Source organism: Bemisia tabaci, chromosome 2 (genome assembly GCF_918797505.1).
Source record: "Bemisia tabaci chromosome 2, PGI_BMITA_v3".
Classification (NCBI taxonomy): domain Eukaryota; kingdom Metazoa; phylum Arthropoda; class Insecta; order Hemiptera; family Aleyrodidae; genus Bemisia; species Bemisia tabaci.
The window spans coordinates 26,858,486-26,868,861 of record NC_092794.1 but is presented as its reverse complement, the minus strand read 5'-3'; the positions used below and the strand labels follow the sequence as shown (position 1 = coordinate 26,868,861).

The following is a 10,376-nucleotide window of genomic DNA, read 5'->3' as shown; positions in this document are numbered from 1 at the left end:
CGTGCTGAGGAAGAACGCCGCATGAACATTCGACGGTTGCCAAATTTTCTTAGGTAAAATGTTTATTTTGGAGGAAAGTTATGAATATTTTTCTTTGAAATTTTCAGGAATTTTTGGTGAGACTGCGAACAAAATAATCTGAAAAATTGGAAGAAAAATATTCATAGGTTTACCAAGATATTCGTGTTTTGTCGAAGGAAATTTGGCAACGCCTGAAGGTTCATACGGTGTTTTTACTTAAAACGGCAGTATGCCACTGGTGATGTTCCCTTTGCTTCTGTGTAGAATGCATGTGCAGTGAGAGTGTGGCCACTGGAGGATCCAATTCTGATTGGCTCAGCTATCTTATAGGTCCGTGGAGCTGCCATGGTAAAACACATGGCAGAGTTTTACGAAGATGATCAAAATGAACGCTGCATGCAAACGATTCAAAATTACAGAGAGTAAGGTTTCATTTACTACTTGTATCTCCGCCAAGTTTAAATCAGATGAAATAGTCGGGCATATTTACTCAGTTTTAAAATCAATTCTGTGCATCACATTTAAACAATCCTTCTTTAAACCTCTAGTATGGTGAGGTTGGTAACGCGTGCAAAGGGTTGGCATTAATCCCATCCACCCTGAGTTGCCGCTGTCTTATTTTATCTTGAGGGTTTACATGGGACCCATGGTCCATACTATATTCAGGTTAGTTTACGTTTAGGAATCTAAAGGAAGGAAAAAAAACTGAAATAATATGCTTCACATTAGAAAACTTATAGATATTATTACATAATCAACATGCAAAAACTTCTAATGAAATCCTCAAACAGAAAATTGATTTGGCAACAATTTTCAGACATGTGGGTACTTGGGCTCTAGAAGTGACACAATGTCATTCTAAAAGCACCTTATAAACAAAAAATGTTGAGTTCTTCATTCTTGTCAATACATGCAAATCTGCAGTGAGAAGATGAAGATATTTTATGCAGATTTTCTGTATTCTGTGGGTTACAATGTGATAACTACTCGAATGATAATTGTGTCACCAAACGAAGCTGTCCGGGACATTTGGACGTTTCCTCGGAGTGCTAAATATCGAGTCACAGGAACGGAACGTCACAGGAAATAAATCAATTTTGGACACATACACTGAGGTAGGAACCCAGATAAATTTTAACCAGTAAACAAGTGATAGCTTTTGATAAGATTTTCTCTTACTATTCCAATTTCCTCGTGCAAACGCGCCGAGCATGAATGAATATGCATATTAGAGCAAAAGTTAAAAGGAAAAAAATTCACGTTTCATTAAAGTAATTACACTGTGATAAACATAGCAGAACTACGGATATCTGCTATTTCAAGACAAGTTTTTTTATCTATTAAAATGGATATTATCATGTTCGAATGATGCGACGACTAAATTACATTGAAAAAGAACAAAAAAAAAAACAAGTTAGAGGGAAAAACGTAAAAAAAATAATAACGAACGAAAAAACACAAAAAAACAAAAGTTTCCGGACCGAAAGGGAGTATTTCAGCTAACCGTACATCACAGACCGAGAGGACAGAATACACTTATTCTAACAGAGAGGGACTCATTGACTTGTCTTAGGTATCTCAACTAAAATTGCAACCGGTGATAAAGTAAAGATACGATGCGAGATTCAGCGAAACGCTATTGTTTCCGGAAAAATTAGTTGGTTAATGAACAGCTGTATAACTTACTTTTAAAATTGTAAATTTCCATTTGTATGGTTCATGCAAGTAACATTTAATTATACTCTGACTTTTTTCTCTCTCTCTTTCTTTTTTTCTTATTTTTTTGAGTTACGAGAGAAGAGTTTTTAAAGCCTGTTCTCTCTAGATTTTTAGAGAAATGAAAATTTTTGGCTCAACTCGACAAAAGTTTCCTCTGAAAAATTTCTAAAAATCACTCACTATTTGGGTTTAAGTAAAAATTAACAATATAAAATTAATGTCTACTTATGACAAAAGTTGTATACGAATTTTTCCCGTGCGAATAGCTAGATGTGTCTCAGATTGTCCAGAAACAGAGAGCTTACCCTTCTATTACCTTAAAGAAAAAAAAATAGGTATACGCCAGTGTTCGACGGTACAGCTGAATCTCGCAACGTAACCTTTTACAAAAACGATTTCCTACGCTTACTACTACCCTAATATCACAACTGACTCTTTTCTCAAAAACAGAATAGAGCACCTTATCAAGAATATTACGAAAAAAATTGTTTCTAAAAAATTTCTGCTTCCTTAAAAAAAATTAATATAAAAAACAGGAATTACACAAAGTGCCCTTAGCTTCCTCGATAGAACCGACTTCTAACTCTGTAAAATTAAAGAACAGAATAGTACCGTAATTAAGATCTCGTAACTTTGAAGTTATAAAAGAATTAAAAAAAAAAAAAAAACACATGAGATTCTACCATTATAACTTCTTGAACATTCGGAAACTAATTACCTATGTGAGATCAAATTTTAAGAAAAACCGCACGATACAGAAAAAATAATAATTTGACAACAATTTTGCAAGTTTTCATAAGGTCCATTCAAGCTTACATGCCTGTGAAACTACGATAAGAAAACACGGTTTTATATCGCGTGATTTTCAAACTGTTCTCTCCTTATTACACAGCAAAGAAATTAATATTAAGAAATAGACCTGTCGGAAAGTCGAATTTAAGCTTTTGGATCACCCTGTTCGACAAAACCAACAATAAGTTCAAAAATCAGATGAGACAAGTGTGTCAAAACACTGACAATACAATAAGTAATTTGAACTTTGTTAAAAGCTCAAAAATTTAAAGGGATCCGTAACATAACAAGCGCTTGAATGTAAAAATTTTTCTTGAAATTATATTAATTGGAATTGAATTCAATTTTAATCGCATCAGCGTCGATTGGAGGTGATTTGTAAAGAGCTGGATTTGCCACAGCAATAATATTATCTCCACTAGTTGCAACAACCTGAAATAATACAAAGCAAAAAAAAAAAAAAAAATTAATACATAATTTGAACATACATTCAGAAACGCAGTTTTTGTAGAGTCCTGCGATTTTGAGTCAAGGATTTATTTACTTTTCTCATAATTATGTTTTTACGGTTACAAAATTAAAATATTCTTGTCTTCCCTATGGCTTGATTTTTTTTCTTTTCCTTTTTTTTGATGGGGGGGGGGGGGAGTCCGTGCATAATTTCATGAGGTAATAATGCCTCCCATACTGCAGATTTCAGATTTTCGATCAACGGTATCTCTTTCTGTGGAGGAGTACATATAATTTAATTAGGTACCTACATACACTTGAAATCACAATGAATGACCACAAATATTAGCTTATTTTTCTCTATGAATCAACATTCCCGCAAAAATTGTCATCCACATTTTATAAACGCACAGTTTGAAATTTGCAACTCAAAAATCTGCAACGTTGCAGATTTTAACATTGCCGTCTGTATGGCCGGCCATGAGAGGCCACGGAGAACATTAATCACTATTAAATAACTGGTGGCAAGAACTTTTACGGAAAAAACCTACTTGAGTTGTTGTGATAGTGTCTGCATCACTGTTTGGGCGGTTTGAGAGGTGGCTGCTGCTGGTTGAGCAGCTTACGTTAATTGATTTCTGTTGAGGTTGGCAGTCAAACGAACTCTTTGGTGAAATCTGCATTAAAATATTTTCGATTAGTTTGCATTTTAATATTGTAAATCGATGTGCAAAAGCTATATGATTGAAAGAGGTAAAAGATCCCATAAGAGAAGGAAAAGAAATAATATGAGGTAAACAACCACAACTCAAAGGGATCAAGTAATTCTGCTACATTTGGTGCAGTAATAAAATATACCCAAAAATTCCAGAAAGCATGCATTTGGACAAGTTTCAGCTTTTTATCGAAAAAAATAAATTACGGATTTGATGACAGTGCTCATAGATATAGTTGAGAAAAACAATCAAATTTACGTTCGGTGTTTCAAAATCTCATCTCTAATTTTAAAATTTAGAAGAAAACCAAGCGATGATTCATATAAAATTTTGTGGAAATAACCTTCATACGAGCAAGAGATACGATCGCAACAATTTCCGAGTGGGGATGTTGGTGGGTAGCCCTCCGAAAAATGTAGAAGAAAAAGAATTAATTAAACGCCGAAGAAGTGAGAGAAGTGGGAGCGCCTTCAGTTTTTGAATGGGCAACACGCACGTGCGTGGAACACGAATAGTTGCATCAGGACGCCGCGCCGCAATTAGCCCAATCTAGCGTTTTTAGGGTGCACTCACCGGTTAGAGTATAGAGTGCATTTAAAATTAACAACCGGCCTCCTTGGCGTAATTTTCAAACTTGTGGCCCGCCAGTCTGTGGACTGATGTCCCATTGTAAGGACTAGGCACCGGGGGTAGCCAGTTTGCTAAAGAGAAAACTGACTTACTGGGAAAATCATTCTCCTATCAAAGTAAAACATCATATCAAAACTACGAAATCTCAATGAAATTTATAGTATCTGTTTTGGAAAGATTATGGCGTTTATTCCGTAATTGAGAGTTAGTCAAATGGCAACGATCGCTCCACAGGTTGTTTCACCTTTTATTTTTAGGTTAGGTTCCTTTAGAAGCAGCCAAAAATAACCGAAGATTGGCGGCTCTCGGAGAACCCACCTGCTGTGGCATTGTCGAGAATTCCTCTCGCCTCACGATTAACGCACATGGCCCACTAAACGAAATCTATTGTTGACATGACGTCATAGAACGAGATCAACAGACAGATCAAGCAATATACCTGACTTATCTAGGTACTCTTTTGAACTTGCAAGAGTTTTCATCCAAGGTGACTCGGACATTAGAACTTAGTAGGGGCCCACCCTGGTCGCTACATGGACTGAGATTATCAGAAAGAAACTGACCCACATTTTCGAAAAAATTGAGTTAAGCATGTTTTTGAGTTTTGCCAGCCGTACATTTTCTCCTGCCAAGCACTCAAAATAACAACAACAACAAAAAAATTGTGAAAAGAGGGTTTAAAGTTTATTGTTCACATTGAGTCTTATGCAGGAATAAAACTTCAAACCTCTTTACTTAGTTTCAACTTAATGTGGGTCGGTTCCTTTCTGATGAACTCGGTCCACATGTCCTATAAACTCTGATGGTTGCATCGCGCCTCCAAAAGCATAGCCGCTCTGCCGTGCTGAGGAAGAGGGCCGTATGAACACTCGAATTTAGCCAACTTTTCACTTGGAAACGATTTATATGTAAAACAATTCATATATATTTTGCCTAGAAATTTGCAGACACTTCAGACCACATGTTACGAACAAAATTCTCTAAAAAAATCGGGAGAAAAATACGTACAAATATTCCCGGAAATGTATTATTTGTCAAAGAAAATTTGGCAACATTTGGAGGTTCATACGGCGTTTTTCCTTACAATGGCGGGTCTATGATCCCAGTAGATAAAAATGAAGAGTACTGTCGACTGTCGTGTTAAGGAAAAACGCCATAGAGACCTTTATACGTTGCCTAATTTGGTTTGATAACATATACATTTTTGGGGAATTTTAGAATATTATTCGTCAAATTATCCAGATAATCTTATCCGAAATTTAATTTAAAGTATCTGAAAATTCGAGGAGGGTGTTTCGAGAACTTATCTCAAAAAGAGACTTCATATCGAGGAAAAATTGGCTGCGTCCGAAATCTCCTACGGCGTTCCTCCTTAGAATGGCAGATCAGCACTTGCCAAATTGTCAACTTATACCTAAGTCAGTGTTATTAAATATCAATACCAGACTAAGAGCTGAAGTCACTCCACAGTAAAAAGAAGCATTACATTTATACTTACTTACCTACCTCCAAGAAGACTTCTGCGGATCAGCAGTAATGGAAGAATCTGCTTAAGTTGAAATTTTTAATTTTTCAGTAAATTACGATTTTAATAAATGTTTTTCAAGTGGAAAATGTTCCTCTTCCCTTAATTTATCAAGATTAGAATGTTTAGTGTATTGAATGAAAATACTAAACTCGTGTCAATGTTTTTTTTTTCTTCTTTTTTTTAATGTTATTCTTTTTTTTCTATTTTTTTTAATTGCCTCAAGTACCCCCTGGGAGGCAATCCGCCTCAACAGTTAAACTCCCTGTCCCACCCAGTTCCCAATCAAAATTCAGCCCCCGGCAACTGTTGCTCAAGACCATCAAACTCGTGTCGACCGCGGCTGCGAATCGAACCCAAGACCTCTTGATCCTAGAGCCAGCGCTACAAGCAGTACGCCACAGGAGACCGACGAAGAAAAGAGTTTAGGGAGAGCAATGCTGCCTTGCTAAGAAGGAACGCCGTATGAGCCTTCAGACGTTGCCAAGTTTCCTCTGACAAAAACCGAAATTACTGGAAAAATTGAGAATATTAATTTCCAATATTTTCAACGAATTTTGTACGCAATTTGATCTAAAATGCTTGAAAATTTCAAGGAGAAATATGCATGAATTTCCACAGAATTTCATGTTCTGCCAGAGGAAATTTGGCAACTTTCGAATGTTCATGCGACGTGCTTCTTCAGAAAAGAGGTATAAAGAACGCCGTTTGTCTTTCATGGTATTTTTAAACCGAAAAATATACTGGTTTCATTCAGTTACAATCTGAGGTGATTGACCCGATACAGGCGGCGAAGAAAAATCTATAACCTGACGTGCAGCTGTGGACGCTTAAACCGTCTAAAGTTGAGACGAAAAAGAGAGGGGACAATGGAAAACAGTAAACTTTGAACATTTCCCGGGTTTTATTTCAAGGAATTAGAAGCGGCGGGGAGATTAATCTAAGATATACTGAATTTTCTTGCTATTTCACTGTATATGGATCTCCTTTAATGAATTAGCATCGGTGTATGATAATAAGAGGCATGGGGAAATGAAGGCGCTACTTTAGGCACGGTATTTATAATGTCCTAGCATTCCTCTCCGATCAACCTGAGCTTTAAATGATGGTCATGATGGGAACTGTTTAATTGGAGCTGTGAATATTGAATCTGATTCTTCCTATTTTTTTAAATTTTAAAACTTTTTATGATTGTTAAATATGGTATCAAACAAATAAAATTTTTTAAGTTCCATCGCTTTTCAATTACAAGTTTAAGTCGATGAAAGAAACATTATTTTCTTCTCATAGGAAGTGAAATTTGTTTTAAAAAGTTCTCACGAGCCGTATAAATGCAGGTATCATTTTTAATTTTAGGTTATCTAAAAAATGATTAACTTTAACGTTTTACGCACCTCTTTTCGCGACTCGTAAATAATAATTTAATTGAGGCCGGTTTTCTTCCATTAATTCTGCATAAAGTTTTATTTTCATCGTTTGCATATTTTAAAGGTTTGTTTTCTACATTTTTTATTTTTAATGTGTGTGGATAAATACCACTAGGAATAACTTTTAAAGTCTAACAAAATTTTGATGTCTATTTTTTTAAACTTTTTTTAACGTAAATTTCACATAATTTTACTTACGCAGGATCAGGTTTTCCTGATCTAATTGAATCGGTTTATTTTTTTACGTTTTTTAAAAGTCAAAATGTATCGGTCAATGCTACTAGGGAGGTTCTTTCTTACAACTTGCAACGTTTATAGACGTCTTTTGCACGACTGGATCCAATTAAGACTCAGCTCAAGCGATGGAAATTTGATCGAGGCTCCATAAGAGGAACATTCTCCGGGTCAAAATAAACAACACAAACTACGACTCACAAACACGATAAGCACACGACACCAATTAGAAATGACGAGAGGTTTGCTGGAATTTTCGGGCTTCGGAGTCATTGACCCCTCTCCTGGATGGAGATCTCGCCTCCGATCCCTTTGTTTTTTACGTTACCTGCGTTAAGTTGGACGTCCAACCGTATTTTTCCTCACTGATGCCGTCTGTATGCGAGTCACCTGCATCCTGTGTAAGATAATGTTTTATTTTAATTCCTCACAAAAAAATAGAAACAATAATAATCTGTGCATCCGACAGTGGCGGATCCAGAGGCCAAAAAAGGGGAAAATGGGGAAAGGAGGGGAGGGGGAAGTGAGAGTTTTGTGCTCTTAACAAAATTCTAAAAGGGTTTTATAACAGAGCAATATAACCAAAGTCTGCCGAACCAAACCCGAAATAATACCTAGTCCATGTACTAAAATAAAATTACACTGAAAGAGGTATTACTCGTCGATTTTTAACTTTCAAATAATGCACAAATTGTGTGCTAAAATGCTTAAAATTCAATCTGAGAGGGGCTAATTTTTAAAATTTTCCAGGGGAGACCCCTCGACCCCCTATCTCTGAGGGGTGTCCCCCCAGACCCCCCATATAAGCAAATGCCCCCCCCCCTCCGATTCACTCTAGATCCGCCACTACCATCCAACAAAGCTCTAATTAATCAATGCAAAAAATTGGGCAGCATGGGTCTAAATAATGAAAAATAAGGTAAACCTCCCTCACATTTGTCGCCTCCATATTGAGTAGGTACTCTATTTAGGAATATATATTTATAACGGGTCCGATTTAGACAAATTGATTTACCATAGATATGGGTGGTCATGCACATGATACTGAATTTAATCATGGTTTTAGTTTTGACCTTGATATTGTTTTCAGACTTTGAAAGACTTCAGACGAAACAACCGCCACGAGCATATTTTTAATGACAGTATTTGCAACAACGGTTGAATTCTTTGTGTTTTCAAGGATTCTGTTACAGAAAATGTGATTTAGATAAATATTATTCCTTGGACTTACTAAAATGCTTTAAAACAAATCCAATTCAAGCCAGCTATATAACTAGAACTAGAAAATTTAAAGAGGAATCCGTAACAGTATATAAGTACCTAGGTAGGATAACTTACCTGAGAATAAGAACTCATATTACTGAGAGAATATTGTGAATCTGTATCATCGGTATCAGGACAGGAAGAAGTTGGTCCGCATGTTTTTTTACTTTGAGACCATCTTGTCCTGCGGAAAAGTAAAAACTTCATTTAGATCAAGATACGTGACTACATGTTCACAGAAAAAAGACTTGGAGAAAGCGAAAATTTTAAAAAAAAGCGAGAGGGAATGAAATTTTTAGATCTGCAAAATGTAGGCTACAAATTCACACGAATTAATCTGTGTATGTAGTAGAGATCAAGAGCTACGCACTTTTCCGAAATTTATTAAAACTGAAATGTACTTTTCTTATAAAATTCTCAGAAGAATAAATTAAATTGCATCTTCAGCATGAAATTTTCGAAAATCACTGTCCGCTCTTTTAACCTTTTCTGGTGATCCATATTCTCGTGATCTCGTGCAGGCAATCAAGCACTCAAGAGACTTTGTATAACAGGTTGCGTACCGTGAATTTGAAGGTGCAAACTTCTCTCCTCGGTATGCACCATCTTCCGGCTCGCTCCGTAAGGGGTCATTGTAACGTTGATCCAAAAAATCATTGGATTGGAAGGACTCGAACAACTTGGATTCTGATGAGTCACGGGGCTCGTCCGTCGAACTACTCAGTTGTCCCTGGTCAAAATACAAATGAATACATATAGAAATACTTGGTGTAAGTACGTACTATATGATGGGCTTGGAGGATAAGGCGCATAAGTACAGTTTTTGAAGAAAAAAAAATGCAATATTAACGCTTTCAAGTAAGACTAAAGTCTTGGTGCATATTCTGTGAAATATTCGCCCCCAAATTCCAATTTTTAAGCATCAAAAAGTCAGTTTGAACTAGCTTTCCACCATAAGGATCATTGTAATTTTGAAACTTCCAACATGTATTTCGAGAAATAATAAAAACTGCACTGATGCGCCTTTTCCTCCAAACCTCTCATAAATGCTTTGGGTCTTAGACCCAAAAAAATACGTAACATAGGACTCCTAAGCATTGGTTAAATTGGACTGCATTTTGCAATAAGGAATTACAATTTGTATTTAAGGGTGTTAAATTATGTCCATGCAACTAACGGACATGAATAATTGAAGAGCTCGAAAGACAAAGCGCATCAGTGCAGTTCTTGAAAAAAAATGAGATATTAAATATTTCAACTAAAACTAGTCTTAAAATACACTCTGTAAGCAATTCACAGTTAAAATCCCATTTTTCAGCATCAAGAAGTGATTTTGAACTTTCTTTTTGCCATAAAGCTCCATGTAATTTTGAACCTTTGAACGAGTATAACTTGAAATAGCAGGAACTGCAATTATGCACCTTGTCCTCCGAGCTTGTACATTCAAATTAATCTCAATGTTCTTTATGTATAAATAAAGGGTTCCTAAATTGAAGGATTTAAAAGTCATTTCTGTGTCGAGCAAAACTCGTCCATGCTTAAAAATAAAATAAAATGAAGAAAAACAAATAGGATTGAAGCGAGAGTATGAGAGCATGT

The 10,376-nt window shown here is 35.9% G+C and overlaps 1 protein-coding gene across 1 annotated transcript in view; it reads right to left on the bottom strand.

Annotated features, from left to right (window-relative positions):
• Positions 1-540: 540 nt before the first annotated feature.
• Positions 541-10,376, bottom strand: part of nab (NGFI-A-binding protein homolog) — a 36,656-nt gene continuing 26,820 nt past the window's right edge. The window contains exons 9-13 of the mRNA XM_072297048.1: positions 9,341-9,507; positions 8,853-8,961; positions 7,843-7,911; positions 3,534-3,659; positions 541-2,964 (exon numbers count right to left, since the gene is read on the bottom strand). Coding sequence (XP_072153149.1) covers positions 2,857-2,964; positions 3,534-3,659; positions 7,843-7,911; positions 8,853-8,961; positions 9,341-9,507 — 579 coding nt within the window. The 3' untranslated portion in view covers positions 541-2,856. The remainder of the gene's footprint in view (positions 2,965-3,533; positions 3,660-7,842; positions 7,912-8,852; positions 8,962-9,340; positions 9,508-10,376) is intronic.